Source organism: Salmo trutta, chromosome 1 (assembly GCF_901001165.1).
Source record: "Salmo trutta chromosome 1, fSalTru1.1, whole genome shotgun sequence".
Lineage (NCBI taxonomy): Eukaryota > Metazoa > Chordata > Actinopteri > Salmoniformes > Salmonidae > Salmo > Salmo trutta.
In genome coordinates this window covers 37,498,970-37,519,743 of record NC_042957.1, presented here as the reverse complement: position 1 = coordinate 37,519,743, position 20,774 = coordinate 37,498,970, and the positions used below count along the sequence as shown (strand labels likewise).

The 20,774-nt window shown below is 40.2% G+C and overlaps 1 protein-coding gene across 3 annotated transcripts in view; it reads right to left on the bottom strand.

Annotated features, from left to right (window-relative positions):
• Window positions 1-15,896, bottom strand: part of LOC115195466 (C-1-tetrahydrofolate synthase, cytoplasmic) — a 58,184-nt gene extending 42,288 nt beyond the window's left edge. The window contains exons 1-9 of one of the 3 annotated variants that reach the window (XM_029755336.1): window positions 15,472-15,896; window positions 13,942-15,114; window positions 13,347-13,456; window positions 12,658-12,742; window positions 11,027-11,086; window positions 10,870-10,923; window positions 8,347-8,483; window positions 4,204-4,304; window positions 3,703-3,839 (exon numbers count right to left, since the gene is read on the bottom strand). In XM_029755336.1, coding sequence (XP_029611196.1) covers window positions 3,703-3,839; window positions 4,204-4,304; window positions 8,347-8,483; window positions 10,870-10,923; window positions 11,027-11,086; window positions 12,658-12,742; window positions 13,347-13,447 — 675 coding nt within the window. In that variant the 5' untranslated portion in view covers window positions 13,448-13,456; window positions 13,942-15,114; window positions 15,472-15,896. Of the gene's footprint in view, window positions 1-3,702; window positions 3,840-4,203; window positions 4,305-8,346; window positions 8,484-10,869; window positions 10,924-11,026; window positions 11,087-12,657; window positions 12,743-13,346; window positions 13,457-13,941 lie in introns of those variants that run through there. The other 2 variants (XM_029755328.1, XM_029755356.1) reach the window with 2 other exon arrangements.
• Between the last annotated feature and the right edge of the window lie 4,878 nt (window positions 15,897-20,774).

Here is a 20,774-nt window from a genome sequence, read left to right as displayed (position 1 = left end):
TAAACAAAAGAGTTCACTTAACCAGATAATTACATGACCCATTAAGTTAGGCAGGTGATTATGGCCATCTATTGTATTTCATTAACATGTCTACATGTCTAGTTAATAATGACCCGTCCACTTAGCTAGATGAGGCTGGGGGTGGTTAGAGCATTTCCTTCACGTGACACATCAATTTAGACAAGTTTCTCGTGTAAGTGTCATCTAATAATTTGAAAATATTTCGAAAATATTTTTATCTGGACACTTAGTTTTTTTAAATTGCAACTATGCAAGTAACCATTTCACTGTACAGTTTACATCTTCTGTATCCTGTGCATGTGACAAATAAACGTAGATGTTATATCAGCACCTACATAAAGCTGAGTGACTCACTCATTCATAGCTTTGGATCAAAATAAATAAGTACCAACATTCTTTCTGATAGTCTTTAATAAAGAAATGCTTTGGTTACACTGACCTGGACACCATGTATTATAATAGCCCATTATGGACAATAGGACAATAGACTCTTGCCATCACCTCTCTATATTTTGATACTTTGTGCTTCAAATCCTATAAATCCAAGGCAATTGATCAGCATTAAAAACGTTGTGAATGGGGCCTCCCGAGTGTTGCAGCGGTCTAAGACACTGCAACACAGTGCAAACTGCGTTGCTACAGATGCTAGTTCGATACCCGTGCCAGCCGTGAATGGGAGACCCATGAGGCTTTTGGTTTCTCTCCCTCTAAAAACAGAAATAACTAATTCTAAATAACAAACTGGCTTTATTTACAAATTAGTAAGAATGTCTCACCCCATGTTCAAGAATGGCCTTTTTCCTCACTCACTTTAGGTTATTTGAAAATGAAATAATTTCCAAAATATTGTTTTTTTAAACAAATCGATTATTACTATTAATGAATTTAGAATGATATAAAAGACCCTTAGATATTCTCACAGATCAGATTTGCCCTAATGAAAAATGCCCCTTAGATATTAATTTAGAATACTCCAATCCTCTAAATCTAATTATTTGGCGGAGAGTCACGTCATTGAAAAAAATATTTTCCGATATACTGGTGGCCTACCGTAGGCGACATGAGTCTCACTAGTGTTGAGTAATGTCCTTATAAAAGTGGTGTAGGTCTTATTTATTTAAAGATCATATTGAAGTTAGAAGCAATAGGATTTGAAGCAATAGCCTACAGCTATTTTGGCACCGTTTCGCGCTGCTCTGAGACAAGCATGGGGACTGGTCTTGATAAATCAAGAGATTTCTATTTTCACTATCTCCATTTGGGCATTTGTTAGACTACAATTAGGGTGTGGAAATGTTATGCTCTTAGTACTGTAGCCTACTCCCGATTGTCACTTTGTACTGTCTCGGAGCTCTACGGACAATTCCTTCGACCTCATGGCTTGGTTTTTGCTCTGACATGCACTGTCAACTGTGGGACCTTATATAGACAGGTGTGTGCCTTTCCAAATCACATCCAATCAATTGAATTTACCACAGTTGGACTCCAAGTTGTAGAAACATCTCAATGATGATCAATGGAAACAGGATGCACCTGAGCTCAATCTCGTAGCAAAGTGTCTGTATACTTATGTAAATAAGGTATTTCTGTTTTTAATTTTAATACATTTGCAAACATTTCTAAATACCTGTCTTTGCTTTGTCATTATGGGGTATTGTATGTAGATTGATGAGGAAAAATGTATAATTTAATACATTTTAGAATAAGGCTGTAAGGAAAAAAAATTGGGATCTGAATACGTGTGTATGTATGTATGTACGTACGTACGTATGTATGTACGTACGTATGTATGTACGTACGTATGTATGTACGTACGTATGTATGTATGTATGTATGTATGTATATATATATATATATATATATATACACACACACTACAGTTCAAAAGTTTGGGGTCACTTAGAAATGTCCTTGTTTTTGAAAGAAAAGCAAATTGATCAGAAAAACAGTGTAGACATTGTTAACGTTGAAAATGACTATTGTGTAGCTGGAAATGGCACATTTTTAATGAAATATCTACATAAGCGTACAGAGGCCCATTATCAGCAACCATCACTCCTGTGTTCCAATGGCACGTTGTGTTAGCTAATCACAGTTTATCATTTTAAAAGGCTAATTGATCATTAGAAAAACCTTTTGCAATTATGTTAGCACAGCTGAAAACTGTTGTATTGATTAAAGAAGCAATAAAACTGGCCTTCTTTAGACTATTTCAGTATCTGGTGCATCAGTATTTGTGGGTTCGATTACAGGCTCAAAATGGACAGAAACAAAGGACTTTCTTCTGAAATTCGTCAGTCTATTCTTGTTCTGAGAAATGAAGGCTATTCCATGTGAGAAATTGACAAGAAACAGAAGATCTGGTACAACGCTGTGCACTACTCCCTTCACATAACCGCACAAACTGGCTCTAACCAGAATAGAAAGAGGAGTGTGAAGCCCCGTTGCACAACTGAGCAAGAGGACAAGTACATTAGTGTCTAGCTTGAGAAACAGAAGCCTCAGAAGTCCTCAGCTGGCAGCTTCATTAAATAGTCCACGCAAAACACCAGTCTCAACGTCAACAGTGAAGGGGCGACTCCAGGATGCTGGCCTTCTAGGCAGAGTTGCAAAGAAAAAGCCATATTTCAGACTGGCCAATAAAAAGAAGAGATTAAGATGGGCAAAAGAACACAGACACTGGACAGAGGAACTCTGCCTAGAAGGCCAGCATCCTGGAGTCGCCTCTTCACTGTTGACGTTGAGACTCCGTACGCCTATGTAGATATTCCATAAAAAAAATTGCCGTTTACAGCTACAATAGTCATTTACAACATTAACAATGTCTACACTGTATTTCTGATCAATATGATGTTATTTTAATGGACAAAAAAATTGATTTTCTTTCAAAAACAAGGACATTTCTAAGTGACCCCAAACTTTTGAACGGTTGTGTACATACTGAACAAAAATATAAACACAACATGTAAAAGTGTTGGTCCCATGTTTCATGAGCTGAAATAAAAGATTCCATAAATGTTCCATATGCACAAAAACATATTTCTCTGGTGCTGAGGAGTATTTCTGTCTGTAGCCTTTTTGAGTGGAAAAACTCATTCTGATTGGCTGGCTGCGCCCATTGCCCAGTCATGAAATCCATAAATTAGGGCCTAATTAATTTATTTCAATTGACTGGTTTCCTTCTATGAACTGTAACTCAGTAAAATCTTTGAAATTGTTGCACGTTGCTTTTATATTTTTGTTCGGTATATACAGTATAAATATTTTTACACACGTATTACACCTAAATAAAGGTGCTTAGCCAAATAGAACATCACTGAGCACATTTGTGGAGTTAGCTGATGAAACCAAGTTTATAACAATTTTGGATCTATTAAAAAACAGGTGCACTAACTGATGGTCAAGGATTCAAGAGGAGGTGTCGATTACAAGAGGGGACCATTTCATGCTTCAACAGATGCAGTAAAAAAATCAGTGAGAGGAAGGACGTGAACTTTCAACCAAGTGATGATAGGACGCACTTGGAAAATTGTTCAAGAAGGGGATGGGATGCTAGCCTGATTCCAGATATGTTTGTGCTGTTCTGCCATCTCTTTATTTCTATCATTGTCACACCAAATGACAGCAATGCAGTTGGCAAGACAGCGCACACAGATCTGGGGTCAGGTTAGATGGTGTTACTTGTGCAGCCAGGTCAGTTGTTTTGGAATGACAGGTGGTCACGGTTGCATGGCTCCATAGAAGGAGGTCGTGCATAGGCGCTCCCACAATCTTGCTACGGCCAATCACCACAGCGTTCTTCCCTGCCACTGACGTGCCTATACGTGCAGATAAAATTGGTGACCATTACACATTGCTCCATTTGATTCTCACACACACACACACACACACACACACTTGGCAATTTTTAAGTAATGATTTTTTTTATTATAACGTCCATTTTTATTTTATAATGTTATATAATGTAAATATTGTCAGGTCCGGTCATACAGTATGATACATTTGTCAGTAAAGCACAAACCCAATTAAGACCCTGACAAGCTTCCTAAACAAGGGAAAACTCTATACTGCCTTTAAGTATCCAGTTTCGTGCTTATGTGTGTTTGAAGGGAAGTGTTTGTGTATCGTTCGGCTACTATACAATAATCTCCATGGCAACAATAAGAGGTGTGTGACCCTCACCTGTCTGACTAATGAGCTTCATGCAGCCTTTAGGAGTACAGGGGATGAAACAGTCCTGCAGGTCCCCCCGAGAGAGCTTCCCCGCGTTGATACTGGTCAGCCTGAGAACACACACACACACACACACACACACACACACACACACACACACACACACACACACACACACACACACACACACACACACACACACACACACACACACACATCTATACCATCACATTTCACATGCAACGGATGCTAAGGAATAGGTAGCATCTCTCTCTCACTTGATCCCCCACCCCACACTCTCGCTCTCTCTCTCGATAAAACAGAAACACAATCAAACAAACAATGCCGACTAAACCAGACACACACACTTCCATAAACTGAGAGCTTCCGGAAATGTTCTAAACTCCCAATCGGCGTAAGGTATTTTGGGGACATGGATTGATATTGGGGCCTCCTCTGATTTGTGTCATAGTTTATACGACCTGCAGAACAAACCACTACTGCCCTAAGATGTGGACAAGGAATCAATTTTACTCATCACTCGCCTAAATTGGACCAGTTTGTCTAAATTGGAACAGCTTAATTTCCAAGCTCTCCCAAAAGTGTGAGAAATGACTTGTACAAGTCTGCCTAAACACTATCCAAACCCCTTCAAAGAGTCCACTCTGTCGCCTCCAACAAATCTTACTGATGCGCTAGCTCGATCACGTACCCTCAATATATTTGCTCTAGTTACACACCAGTGCTTGAATCAAACAGCTGTGTACACACTAAAACAAAGATAGTGCACTATTTGCCCATAGGAGGTCTGTGTCCCAAATGGCACCAAATTCCCTTTGTAGTGCACTTCTTTTGACCAAATGCCCAAATGGACATGACCATAGAAGTTCGCAAGACAGCACAAATCATGGTGGCTGAAACCAGACCAAAGGGAGTCAGATGGAACTGGAAGAGACCAGAGCCTCAGGGAGTGGGTGTGGTGTGTGTGAAAGTGTTTTTTTTAATGTGTTTGGGAATTGTTTTGGGGGGGGGGGGGGGTCGTAGTGGTGGTGTGTGTGTGTGTTGGGTGGGGAAACGCTTATTATTATTTTATTTAATTTTTTTTATTTTTCATCTTTATTTAACTAGGCAAGACATTTAAGAACAAATTGTTATTTACAATGACGGCCTAGGAACAGTGGGTTAACTGCCTTGTTCAGGGGCAGAATGACAGATTTTTGTCATTTTTTTGTCAGCATTATGACCAATAAACATATATTTTATATATTTACGATATTAGCGGGTGACAGACTTATCTCTTGTTCAGAAAATCAAGGACAATTAAATTAAACAAAATTAAACTAAACAATTTAATTAAATTAAACTAAACAGAGACTGATTTCAGCAGGTCACGTTAATCTCAAGACAGGTCAACAGAGTCCATTGTGCTAATAGGCTGCTGGAGTGCAAGTGCAGTATAATGACTCTCTTGTGCTAAAATTAGGTTTGTCCCTCAAATATAAATAACTATATAGTCGTGGCCAAAAGTTTTGAGAATGACACAAATATACATTTTCACAAAGTCTGCTGCCTCAGTTTGTATGATGGCAATTTGCATATACAGTTTGCAGTTAGTGCACCTGTATGTTGTCGAACTGCTTTGCTTTATCTTGGCCAGGTCGCAATTGTAAATTAGAACTTGTTCTCAACTTGCCTACCTGGTTAAATAAAGGTGGAAAAAAATATATATATATACTCCAGAATGTTATGAAGAGTGATCAGATGAATTGCAATTAATTGCAAAGTCCCTCTTTGCCATGCAAATTAACTGAATCCACCAAAAACATTTCCACTGCATTTCAGCCCTGCCACAAAAGGACCAGCTGACATCATCTCAGTGATTCTCTTGTTAACACAGGTGTGAGTGTTGACGGGGACAAGGCTGGAGATCACTCTGTCATGCTGATTGAGTTCGAATAACAGACTGGAAGCTTCAAAAGGAGGGTGGTGCTTGGAATCATTGCTCTTCCTCTGTCAAACATGGTTACCTGCAAGGAAACACGTGCCGTCATCATTGCTTTGCACAAAAAGGTCTTCACAGGCAAGGATATTGCTGCCAGTAAGATTTCACCTAAATCAACCAATTATCGGATCATCAAGAACTTCAAGGAGAGCGGTTGAATTGTTGTGAAGAAGGCTTCAGGGCACCCAAGAAAGACCAGCAAGCGCCAGGACCGTCTACTAAAGTTGATTCAGCTGCGGGATCGGGGCACCACCAGTACAGAGCTTGCTCAGGAATGGCAGCAGGAAGTCAAAGACTTTTGGAGGAAGGCCTGGTGTCAAGAAGGGCAGCAAATAAGCCACTTCTCTCCAGGAAAAACATCAGAGACAGACTGATATTCTGCAAAAGGTACAGGGATTGGACTGCTGAGGACTGGGGTAACGTCATTTTCTCTGATGAATCCCCTTTCCGATTGAATAGGGGCATCCGGAAAAAAGCTTGTCCGGAGAAGACAAGGTGAGTGCTACCATCAGTCCTGTGTCATGCCAACAGTAAAGCATCCTGAGACCACATTCATGTGTGGGGTTGCTTCTCAGCCAAGGGAGTGGGCTCACTCACAATTCTGACAAACTCCAAGCATTGATTATGCAAGAATGGGCTGCCATCAGTCAGGATGTGGCCCAGAAGTTAATTGACAGCATGCCAGGGCGGATTGCAGAGGTCGTGAAAAAGAAGGGTCAACACTGCAAATATTGACTCTTTGCATCAACTTCATGTAATTGTCAATAAAAGCCATTGACACTTGAAATACTTATAATTATACTTCAGACACTATAGCAGCAAACTTTGTGAAAATTAATATTTGTGTCATTCTCAAAACTTTTGGCCACGACTGTACACTGTGTTAATATCTAAGTATTTCTTAAGTGTAAAAAAGTAAACGATTGATTACTTAAAAACCCTGGTGACAAACAGCTCCTCACTGCCACTATGAGCGAATTGTGAAAGGTGTGACCGTGTAAGTTATTAGTAACAGAAGTATCAGTAGGCCTACTACTCACAGTACAAACAATAGTAATAGTGATAGTATGTTTCGATGTTATTATCAATAGTAGCATACACGGGTTGGAACCGGTTCAGGGAACAGAACTGAAAACTGTAAAAGAAAGGCATCAACAAACAGGATCAGAACCCGGTACGAAAGTGATCTATACTGTTCCGGAACATAACTGTTATTTTATAAGCATCTGAACCGGTTAATAAAGTATTTTATCCAGGCATTTTTTTCTAGTGCCACAAAAAATGCAACAAAGCACCTATGCAAAGCCCTCCCTTTTTGTCAATCAGAAACTTATTCCATTTTCTGCCTGCCAGCTGAAAATCTTTGCTAGTATGTGTACATGTAGGCTACCTACCCATCCCCCTCCGAAACATAGCGGTAGGCTACTGACGTTACAAACGTGATTCAGAAGATCCGGAGAGTGATTTTTAATTAGAGAAGAATGGATTAACCTTTCCAGTGCTAGTTAGGGATACTATAGTTATCACATTTCACATTAGATCCATTGTCTACAAAAAGGTAAGAAGGGTTTTTAATTTTGGTGCCACTCTGCACACACACACACTTGTTAGCTAGCTAGCTTCTCTGGTCCAACGTTAAGCCAACTCTGAAGTTAAAATACATTCAAAGTTCCTCCATAAAAGCCATTCCTCCATAAGCATAATTCTGTGGGCCCAATTCAGATAATGCATGTCATCACAAAATGCCCAGCGCTTCAAGCAAAGCCTTCTCGTCCACCCTCACGCTCTTTCTCTACCCGCAAAATTTCAGCTGCATCTCGCGCCCGACACTTGTAAACAACTCACTGAGCTATAGCGTGTCTGCTCCATAGCAAGCTGCTCTATCCGCACTGCATGGTTGGTGAAGTAATTTAATGTTGAGCTAAATGTAAAAAAAAATGATTTCTGAGGTTTAAAAAGGACAGAAAGGAACTACATGAACAGGTACTTCTTGGGGGGGGTTTCGAACTGGTTCAGAACTTTATTTTGCTGGTCGAAACATGGGAACGGAAAAAAATTAAATAATGGTTTTGTTCAGAACGAAACAACTGGAAAATTATTTAGGTTCCAACCCCTGGTAGCATATGCAGGCTGTGAGAGTTGGCACTTACCCATCCACATCCTTTTCTGGGGCCACGGCATTAGTCACCTTCTCTGTGTCCATGGGGTTGATAGAGTCCAGGGGCAGCTGGACAATGAGGCCGTGGACCTCTGGGTTCTCATTGACCTCTACAATTCTACGGAGGACCTGTGCAGGCCAAGGTTTTAGAGTGGTGGTCAGGGATTGGTGAAGAAGTGCTAGTACAGAATAACAACATAGCCCTATTATTAAAATAATACCAAACTTGTTTAAAAGTTCATATCTGAGGATTAATCACAATAACAAACTTGCTTGATTTTTTATATTTCAAATGCTTTTCAAGGCCTGCATTTTTTTTCTTAGGTAGAGGATTCAATGCCCCTCTTATGCAAATGGGCCAAAAGTTGTAACCATATCTATGTTCTATTTTAGATGCTCCTTGTTCAGGCTCTTCCCACTGGGCACAAACATCAATTCAACGTCTATTCCACGTTGGTTCAACGTATCTTCATTGAAATTATGTAGAAACAAAGTTGATTCAACCAGTGTGTTCCAAGTAGGCTGAAATACACACACTACTCTGGCCATATAGGGACATGTACAATACCAGTCAAAAGTTTGGCACGCCTAGTCATTCAAGGGTTTTTCTTTATTTTTACAATTTTCTAGTAAACAAAAAAAGTGTTAAACAAATCAAATATAGTTAATATTTGAGATTTTTCAAAGTAGCCACCCTTTGCCTTGATGACAGCTTTGCACACTCTTGGCATTCTCTCAACCAGTTTCAACTGGAATGCTTGTCCAACAGTCTTGAAGGAGTTTCCACATATGCTGAGCACTTGTTGGCTGCTTTTCCTTCACTCCGCTTTCCAACTAATCCCAAACCATCTCAATTGGGTTGAGGTCGGGGATTGTGGAGGCCAGGTTACCTGATGCAGCACTCCATCACTCTCCTTCTTGGTCAAATAGCCCTTACACAGCCTGGAGGTGTGTTGGGTCATTGTCCTGTTGAAAAACAAATGATAGTGCCACTAAGCGCAAGCCAGATGGGATGGCGTATCGCTGCAGAATGCTGTGGTAGCCATGCTGGTTAAGTGTGCCTTGAGTTCTAAATAAATCACTGACAATGTCACCAGCAAAGCACCCCCACACCATCTTTATGCTTCACGGTGGGAACCACACATGTGGAGATTATCCATTCACTTACTCTGCATCTCTCAAAGACACGACGGTTGGATCCAAAGATCTCTAATTTGGACTCGGTCTAATGTCCACTGCTCGTGTTTCTTGGCCCAAGCAAGTCTCTTCTTATTAATGGTGTCCTTTAGTAGTGGTTTCTTTGCAGCAATTCGACATTGGGAAGGCCTGATTCACGCAGTGTCCTTTGAACAGTTGATGTTGAAATGTGTCTGGTACTTTAAATCTGTGAAGCATTTATTTGGGCTGAAATTTCTGAGGCTGGTAACTCTGATGAACTTGTCCTCTGCAGCAGAGGTAACTCTTGGTCTTCCTTTCCTGTGGCGGTCCTCATAAGAGCCAGTTTCATCATAGCGCTTGATGGTTTTTGCGTCTGCACTTCAAGAAACTTTCAAAGTTCTTGACATTTTCCACATTGAATGACCTTCATGTCTTAAAGCAATGATGTACTGCCATTTCTCCTTGCTTAATTGAGCTGTTCTTCCCATAATATGGACATCGTCTTTTACCAAATAGGGCAATCTTCTGTATACCACCCCTACCTTGTCACAACACAACTGATTGGCCAAACGCATTAAGAAGGAAATAAATTCCACAAATTAACTTTTAATAGGGCTCACCTGTTATTTGAAATGCATTCCATGTGACTACCTCATGAACTGGTTGAGATAATGCCAATAGTGTGCAAAGCTGTTGTCACACCAGCCTTCGCTTTGGCTCCCCCTCCTGTCCAACTCAGGCATTCGGCGTCGCTGGCCTTCTAGCTGCTGCCGAACCTACTGCTGGAAAACGCCCTTCACTCATCAAGCGCGGACTTGTCTCGTCATCATTACACACACCAGGTTCCAATCCCCACTTTATCACTGTATACATACTCCCTCTGCCATTTGTCTTTGTCAGTCATTGCAAATGTTACTTGTTTTCCTGAGAGGAATCTCTCCTACTATTTCCTGAATACTTTATATTTTGCACTTTGGGTTCGCCCTGTGCCTTTTTGTTTATGAAGATATATTTTTAGCCCAACAGCATTTAGGTTTCTTCCCGCTTTGATCTATGGTGCTTTAATAAACTCAGTAGTTCTAAACCTGCGACTGCCTCCTGCCTACACCTCTCTACTACAGCAGTGACAGCTGTCATCATGGCTACTTTGAAGAATCTGAAATATAAAACATATTTTGATTTTTTAAATATTTTTTGGTTACTACGTGATTCCATATGCGTTATTTCATAGTTTTGATGTCTTCACTATTATTCTACAATAGAGAAACAAGTAAAAATAAAGAAAAACCCTGGAATTAGTAGGTGTGTCCAAACTTTCGTCAAAACATAACATGAATGTAGTAGCTGTACTTCTTACCTCATCCTCTGTTGCAGTCTTTGGCAGTCTGACATGGTTGGCATTGATTCCAATCTATAGAAATGGTGGCAGTGATTAGCATTAGCATTCTCATTGCAAGTATACATCAAATAGCGAGCATGTGTTACTATCGACGCTCTGCTGCCACAGTGCTTACCTCAGCTGCGGCTTTTAGCTTCATGCTAATGTAGAGGTTAGAATCGTCTCTGTCACCCACCTGAAACACACACACACACAGTCCTGTATAATTAACCTTGTGCGGACACACAATTCAGTCCCATTCAAAATCCTATTTTCCCTAACCCTTACCCTAACCTTAACCTAGCTCCTAAAACTAACCCTAGGTCCTAACCCTAAACCTAATTCTAACCCTAACACTAATTCTAACCTTAAACCTTAAACCCCTAGAAATACTATTTGACCTTGTGGGGACAAAATGTCCCCAGTTGGTCAAATGTTGGTTTGCTTAAAATAAGTATAGTTAAACACGTCTAGAGATGCACACACCAAATAGGATTTTACTAACAAAACAAAACTAGAATATACTGTATGTATGTTGTTTTATCAAGTTACACAGCTTCAAATGCTAAACACAGAGCTAGAATGCTCTCCAGTTACACATCAACAACAAATAAAAAGCATGTACCATGTTCCCAAGTCTGTATATCAGCTATCCTACCACAGAGTAAGCTGAGCACAAACTGATGAATAAGTGTAGAGATTAAATGAGATTAAACTAAATGCAAATGATTCATTGTAGATGATAAAACATAAGCTATACCTAAGAAATAGAAAACAACAATCTACTTGTGGTGTTGGGATACATGTACTCAACAAAACAATGTTTACAATTTGAAACAAAAAAGAGCACTGAAAACATTAGGAACACCTGCTCTTTCCATGACATAGACTGACCAGATGAATTGAGGTGAAAGCCATGATCCCTTATTGATGTCTCCTGTGAAATCCAGAAGGGGTTGAACCGAAGGAGACAGGTTAAAGAAGGATTTTTCAGGCTTGAGACAACTGAGACATGGATTGTGTATGTGTCCCATTCAAAGAGTGAATGCGCAAGACAAAATATTGAAGTGCCTTTGAACAGGGTATGGTAGTAGGTGCCAGGCACACCGGTTTGAGTGTGTCAAGAAGTGCAACGCTGCTGCATTTTTTACACTCAACAGTTTCTCATGTCTATCAAGAATGGTCCACCACCTAAAGGACATCCAGTCAACTTGAGCCAACTGCGGGAAGCATCTGAGTCAACGTGGGCCAGCATCCTTATGGAGCACTTTCGACACCTTGTTGAGTCCATGTCCCGACGAATTGAGGCTGTTCTGAGGGCAAATGTGGGTGCAACTCAATATTAGGTAGGTGTTCCTAATGATTTGTACACTCACTGTATATTCTGTTATTTTGAATGAATTGGGCCTCTGAATATTTTAGCAAGGTTATTTAAGACTTGGAAGGGTTACACAGAGGAAACCTCACAGTTAGAAAACAAATCAACAGTAAAGTAGCCTAGCGTTATAAGGCAGAAGCAAAGAATTACACTCACACCTAGCGAGCAAAACAATCAACACATTTACCGAAAGCTCATCTGAAGAAGTGTGGGATTAGAAGAGAAGAAAAATAATTAAGAAGTAAGCAAGCTGTACTGAGCCGGCTTCGTTAAGCCTCCACCACAGTTGCTGGAATTGTGCTGGAAAGGACAAAGTGAAAAGAAAATATCCAAGCAGGCACGATACAGTTCGGGTTGGCAGGATAATGTGAAAAGGGTAAAAGACACACCTGCAACACTACCAGACCTGGCCGGAAGCCAGGAAACTGGCCCCTCATCTTGTCCAAGTCCTCTTTCAACCTTTCCCTCACCAGCCTGTGTTGAACAAGAACAACCACATTGTAACATTAGTTACACTTTCTATGAAGCTGATATAATGCATTATGAACACACTCATAGAACGAACAACCACATTGAAACATTGGTAACATTTTCAATGAAGCACATGCCCATAATACCTTATAAACACACTCATTGTCTCTACCTTCTTGCCCTTTGTGCTGTTGTCTGTGCCCAATAATGTTTGGTACCATGTTCTGTGCTGCTACCATGTTGTGTTGCTACCATGCTGTGTTGTCATGTGTTGCTGCCTTGCTATGTTGTTGTCTTAGGTCTCTCTCTATGTAGTGTTGTCTCTCTTATCGTGATGTGTGTTTTGTCCTATATTTATATTTAATTTTTTTTATTTTTAATCTCAGTCCCCGTCCCCACAGGAGGCCTTTTGCCTTTTGGTCGGCCGTCATTGTAAATAAGAATTTGTTCTTAAGTGACTTGCCTAGTTAAATAAAGGTTAAATAAATAAATAAGAAAGAACAAACACAATATAACATTCAGCACTCCCCAATACCAAACTCCATGACCTCCATGAGGCACCTTCACTCCAACATACTGTAATATTACGTTGTCATAGGCTACTCACTGAGACGTCTTGTTGCCCGAGACAACTGTCGCCAGGTTGCGTCTGCCTCCTCTGCATCCTGTGGACCCTAGACGGAGGGTGAGGGCGGCGAAGGAAAGCATGGCTGACAACTGGAGAAAGATGGATGGATGGATGGATGGATGGATGGATGGATGGATGGATAGATGGATGGATGAAGAGAAAGAACAATGGATAGATGGTAATTGGAGTTTAAGAGGCCCAGAGAACAGAAAAAGGAACTGCATACACTACAAGTACAGTGCAACAGATATCCCATTATGAACAATTGAAAACATCAAGTGCCATGTACAACTATAATAATACATTACATTCGTGGAGAGCTTTTCATTTACAGATGTAAATCACAAAGCTCTTATAGTGCAAGCCAGAACACTGCAAACCCATACAACAACTGGCTCAAAAGTTACTACTATTGACTACAACCATGACTACTTGCAGAAGTTGTTAACATGCAATGTTGCAATATCTTACAATAATGTAATAATAGATTACAACTATATTATTATACAATAATTGTATTATTATTTTTGTTATTATAAAAATTTGAAAAGTAAGAGACAGAAAAATGACTTACCAGAGTTAATGCAATGTCCAGAAGTGGATCTAGTCTCTTGAGGACCAGGTCAGCCACCAAGTGATCCACACTCCAACATAGTGGTCTAGGCAACTCCTCCTATCAGTGTGTGTGTGTGTGTGTGTGTGTGTGTGTGTGTGTGTGTGTGTGTGTGTGTGGCGCCCACTCTTTCTCACTCTCTGTCTCTCGTTCTCTCTCTCAGTGCAACTGGGGAGGCTTCCAGCAGTATCTTATCACAGTCTATGGACTTTTCCGTGGCATTCCTGCCTACTCCGGATTAAACGTGAACTAGGTACATACATTTCTCACTGTCAAGGCTATTGGGTTAGAGAGAGGGTATAACATAGGGAAAGTTGCAACTCGTAGGCTCAAACCAAAAATCCAGGGGGAATGGACTTTGGATAAACTGAAACCCAGAGGTTGGGAAGTGTATCGGGCCGTCCCACTACTGGGTCTACTCCCAGCCAATCAGAATCCATTCTGACAAGACAGTCTGAAATGTTTTTGGCAACCAAGCTTGTTTTTTTCCCTCCTTTACTACCAAAAGTCGCTACTTTTCCACAGAGTAAAAGCAATTATTTGTATCCAAGGTAGATTGACTTATTTTGCTTTCTCTTCAGGAATGAGCCTGCCCCTCTGCTTTCTCACTCTTTCTCTTTCAGCCATAGCTTTCTTTCTCTGCCCCTCCTTCTTCTGCATGCCAAAGACAATAGAACAACCTCCCGAGAGAACTCAGCTTTGGACAGCGTAAGAGGAAAGGCCTGGGACATGTTCATTAAGCACCAAACAGGAAAAAAACTGACTGGAACAGGGAGGGACTACTGCGGCTTGTCCAGTAAGTAACTTTTCATTTCATGTTCCATTGCAAAGCATTTTTTTTTTAAATTCCATTGTACGCACTAACGAACCAAGCTCTGCTAACCCTGTTCTTTCTCTGTGTGTACATTGCAATAAATGAGTCAGTCTGATTTAGGTTTGTCCAGTTTCACAACATGGCATAGCCAAAGCCTCAGTGTTGACCACAGTGGGTGTTATGCTGTGGGAATAATCTCCACTACTACAACCAACACATTCAATAACCAGACTAGACTTACTGGAGTGAGTGCAAAGGTCCTTTTGAGTTACAGAGAAACAGTTGCTGAAAAACAACACGATTTTCCAACGGCAAGAAATCTGGAGAAACAAAACTTAAACAGTTTGCATTTGGGTAGATGAAACCATGACTTGAAAAATAAAAATCTCCATTAGGCATTGCCTTAGTGTACATGTGTACATTTCACTAAACCTATTTGACTATTTGACTTTTTTGCAATCTCTTTGACGAACTCAGTCAGATGAACCGAACAGAACACACTTACAAAATGGAGCCATGATGTGAATTGAGCATTGAAGCCAGAATACTTGAATTACATATTATTTATTAATGTGTTCAATTGTTATAAATATTATAAAGGACATTAATTTCAATGCTTATAAATGTTCACAAACAACAATGACTGCTAATCTTCAAAAGAGACACAATTAGCCTACCTGTAAATAGTGGGTTCAATCTGCTTCTTACATATTTATATCACTTCATTGCCTCTGGTTTTGTTTGGTTGGTTTTAATGCCTTTTTTCTCATGTAGTCTCCCACTACTCCAGCTGTTTGATAGAGATAGTAGCCCTCTTTTAAGAACCATAGCGCTCTCCAGTGTTACTGAATTACAGTAGTTTTGAAAACAGTACCACCACTCATGTGGACACCCTTGGTCATTGCAAAAAACAGGCATAATTTAATGTGCTCCTACAAGGATTAACATGATCCTGCAGGTTGTCTCTAGATTTCTTAAAACGTTACTAATGGGAGATTACATCCGCGTGTTAAAACACACTAGATTGAAACCAAAACCCCACAAGAATAAACCAATAGATGTCACATCCTGACCATAGTAAGAGGTTATTTTCTATGGTAGAGTAGGTCAGGGCGTGACAGGGGAGGTTTTGTGTTTTTCTATGTTTTGTATTTCTATGTATAAATTCTAGTGTTTCCTATTTCTATGTTGTTTTTTTGGGTTGATCTCCAATTGGAGGCAGCTGGACCTCGTTGTCTCTAATTGGAGATCATATTTAAGTAGGGGTTTTTCTTCCTGGGTTTTTGTGGGTTATTATATTTTGAGTAGTGTTTGTTTCTCTCTGCATCACGGTTTGTTTTGTCAATTCAGTTATTTATGTATTGCAAAGTTTCACGGATTTAATAAAATGTGGAACTACAACCACGCTGCACTTTGGTCTGCTCCTTTCGACAGCTGTGATAGATCTCTTGCTGTTATCATGTGAAGTGATATGATACTAGACAGCTGCGTCTATGTTCTGTACTCCCGCATCCAATGAAATATCAAACTATCAGGAGAAAGAGAAAAAATTATTCAACTTCTATAGTACTTTTCATAATATAAATTGTAAAGCGCTTCAAACAATAATGCAGCTAGATAAACTAGCTAGCTGCAATATAACTTTTTTTGGCAACCAAATAGAAATGTGTGTTATAGATCTGTCATAATTGAAAGCAAGTCTAAGAAGTGCTAGATCTGTATTATGTGCTCTATTTCTATGCTTTCTGTTCTTAGAAAAAAAAATTGCATTTATTTTCAGTTTTGTACACCAGCTTCAAACAGCTGAAAATACAATATTTTTGGTTATGGAAAACAGATTTCAGAGGTTTAGATGGTACAGTGATTCTCTACTTGCTTGTTTTGTCACAATATGAAATTAAGTGAACTATTAGAATTTTCTACATAGTGCATATTTAAGTGAAAGCACTTTTTTTCTACAAAATACAGCTCTCTTGCTCCTCCATTTTTGAAGAAATGAATTTGTTAAACTGTTCAACTATTGTCTTTTTTCTGAGTCAACTACTCACCACATTTTATGCACTACAGTTCTAGCTAGCTGTAGTTTATGCTTTCAGTACGAGATTAATTATCTGATCCATTGATTGGGTGGACAACATTCATGCAGCAAGAGCGTGAAACCTATCATTCCGGCTGAGACACGGGAGCATGGCGACCTAGAGCGCCGGAGAGCGCATACGTGATGGTACCCCTTCCCTGGCGCGTTCGGCTCCAGCCGCAGGACGCCAACCAAAGGGACGATCCCGGGGATCAGGAGCGGACCGGTCACCCCTGCTGATGCGCGGGAACCTGACAGACCGGCTGAGGCAGGGGAGCCTGGCAAACCAGCTGAGGCATGAGAGCCTGATGAGCCAGTGGAAGCAGGGGAGCCTGGCGATCAGGCTGAGGCATGAGAGCCTGACGAACCGGCGAAGGCAGGAGAGCCTGTCGCGGCTCCCGGATGCGACGTCATTCCCACCGGAAAAAAAAACTAAAAAAACACTCCCTGTTGCTTCCCTTAGGTGAGGTGTCATTCTGTAATGAGTGCGCTGAGAGTCGGGAACCAAGTTCAGGGAGTGAGTGTTTTAATAAATAAACGTAACATAATACAAAACAAGAACACACGAACAACGCACAGACATGAAACAGAAACAATGACGCCTGGGGAAGGAACCAAAGGGAGTGACATAGGAAGGTAATCAGTGTCGTGATGGAGTCCAGGTGAGTCTGACGACGCGCAGGTGCGCATAATGATGGTGACAGGTGTGCGCCATAACGAGCAGCCTGGTGACCTGAAGGCAGGAGAGGGAGCACACGTGACACACAATCTTGTAATTCTTCTACCATACTGCCATAGGAGTTCACCCTTTTAAATGAATTATGTTAATCTATTATCTATTAATATATATTAACTCATCTATTAATGCCAAGGTGATGTTTCAAAATGTTTACTTTAGATTAAAGATCATAAACTAGTCACAACAATGATAGCGTTTATTGACTTATTAATGAACTGTTGTTACTATAAATGGTTAGCTCACTGATATTTCCTAGCTACCTAGTTAACTATTGGCAAACTGAGCATTTTAGACTATATCATTTCTGAGGAAGTGTCATTTCAGAATGAGTGGTGCTGTAGCTCCGCTGGTGTTGCTATTCTGTCTGTTGAGGGCATGGGCTCAGGAAAGGAGGAGAGTGGAAGGGTCAGAGAATGACATCACGTGACAGTGAAGAGGTAGAGACCAGGGTGAGAGTTTCAGATTAAGAGCCAAAGGCCTGGGGCTAGAGAGACGACCCATAAATGACTAGCCAGGTCACCACACACACTCCTGCAGTAGAATCCTCTCCCTGCCCCCTTCTCCTGCCTACCACTTACTCACACACATAACATTTAGGGAAGATCTAGCCCTGTATTCAAAGTGTCTCAGAGTAGCATTGCTGATATAGGATTACTGATCAGGTCCCCCTTGTCAATGTAATCAGCAGATACAGATGCTATTTCAGCACTGTTCAGCACTGAGGACCAGCCCCCTGGTTGAGTTATCATTATAGGAAAAGGTCCATTTAACAAATTATCTTCATATTGAATTGTTGTGTCCATGTTTGACATTTTATTATAGGGAACATCATCGAAAGTAACTGATATATCCTATTGTACAAAATGTGCAAGAAATTTCATTTATTTTTCATGCTCTCACCTATGCAGACCTTAATAAACTCATCAGAATTGGCAATCAAATTTGTGCTTTGATTGATAGAAACAATGATTTTAGGGGTTCTTATCAATCATTTCTGAAAATGGCCTATTTAATTAATTTTAATTGTATATAATATTATGTAAAATTCTACTAGATGGCTGTAATGAGCAGCAATTAACCCTGGATGCTATTTGAACCCTGTTGGTATCTTGTGTCAGACTTTTGTATCACTATGCTTACTTTATGGTTATTTAGCATTTTACCCATCCACCCACTAGCCGTCAAATCCTTGCTTCCTCTATCCTTGTTTCCTTCATTCCTCGCTGCGCTTTCAAAGCGCATTGGATGAGGAGGAGGACTGAGGGGATGAACCTTCAATCCTCTTTCCCATTGTGGTTTCAGAGGTAGGCAAGGAATTAAAGAAACAAGGACAGAGGAAGCAAGGATTTGATGGCTAGTAACATTTTTAGACAGTGCATGAATGAGTGAGTGAGTGAGTTGCTGTGATACCCATGCCTTGTCTTGACACAACCGCTAGGCTGGCCCCTACTTTCTAGACACTTGTGGAGATATGAGAGGGATTGATATGTGGTTACCTGGTAATAGCTCCACTTTGCCCTCTGATAGACTTGCTGGAATTTTGTCCATATTGCGTACACCTGTCCAATCCTTTTAGACCTCCACAAGAGTCTAGGGGTAGGGGCTAGTGGCTGTTTCTGGAAAGGACACCAGAACCCTGTGGGTTTGTGGGGACCTTTAGCACCAGTGTTAATTTTGGCAACAATAACTATGACAAAAAAACATTTGTCAAGAACCTACTTTTCCTGACGAAATCTCATTTTATTTTATTTTTATTTCACCTTTATTTAACCAAGTAGGCCAGTTGAGAACAAGTTCTCATTTACAACTGCGACCTGGCCAAGATAAAGCAAAGCAGTGCGACAAAAACAACACAGTTACACATAAACAAACGTACAGTCAATAACACAAAAGAAAAATAGAAAAATCTATGTACAGTGTGTGCAAATGTAGAAGAGTAGGAAGGTAGGCAATAAATAGGCCCTAGAGGCGAAAAATAATTACAATTTAGCATTAATACTGGAGTGATAGATGTGCGGATGATGATGTGCAGGTAGAGATACTGGGGTGCAAAAGAACAAGAGGGTAAATAATAATATGGGGATAATGAGATGCCATGAATAAAACGATAACTATTACAAATTATTTTTCATTTTAGTTGACGAAAATGTAATGAAACGAGAATAACATGTTTGACTAATGGACATTCAATCTCACATGAAGCTCTTTTTGATATGCTTTTGATCTGTTTTGTCCAATCATAGTCACGCATGCCTTTGCAGAGTATAATGGAATCTATCACCGGTCTTTTAGCTGGTGGGCTGATTGAGCTGATCTGCCTGGCTCTCCAACACACACATCTACTAGGTGGTCACTTCAGTCACTCGTCTCTTCTTTGAATTGATGCGCAGCCAGGACACTTCAATTGTAACGTACCTCAAATAGAAACAATAATGTCTTTGATCATCTTTGCTTTCAGAAACTCTATTTTGCCATGTGCACTGTCTTGTCATCTGTGTTGCCGCTCTCATTGTCGGCAAATGCGAGTGTAATTGCTTTTTACCAATTGGAAATACTAATGCTATTTAACATTAGGAGCACAATAATCATTCCAGCATTGTTGGAAAGCTCATAATCTCCACTTTTTAAATCCAGACTCAGTAAGTCCAAAATAAAATAATGAACTTTCTATTTTAGTTTTTATCTCTCAAGTAAAGAGATATTAAGTCTTCATTTGAACTATTCAATGCTTTGACAGCACAGCACTTGAAATACCGGAGCTTGTAAGTTCAAGATTGTTTACATTTTGCAGCTGATGTCTCAGCCAGGCGAAGTGATGACGTAGGGTGTAGCTAAGATGTAATCTCGCCCACGAGCTGAGTGATGTTTACAACTCAACACCCGTAGTGCCGATTAGCCTTACAGTTAATCCCATCCAACTATAATCAAAGACACTGGTAAGAGTACTTTTTAGAATAAAACATTAAATTATCTTATGTAATTAGCCATCATCTATTATATTGTACAGTTTGTTCTGTTCTGGAAAATAGCTAGAATCTGCCAACCTGTTCTGTAGTGTTTGGTTGTGTTTAGTTGTGTTTTGTCTGTTGGCTAGACTAGGCAGCTAGCTGGCTAAATTAGCTAGCTAGCTAGCATGCTAACAGTTAACTAGGCTCATCGTAATC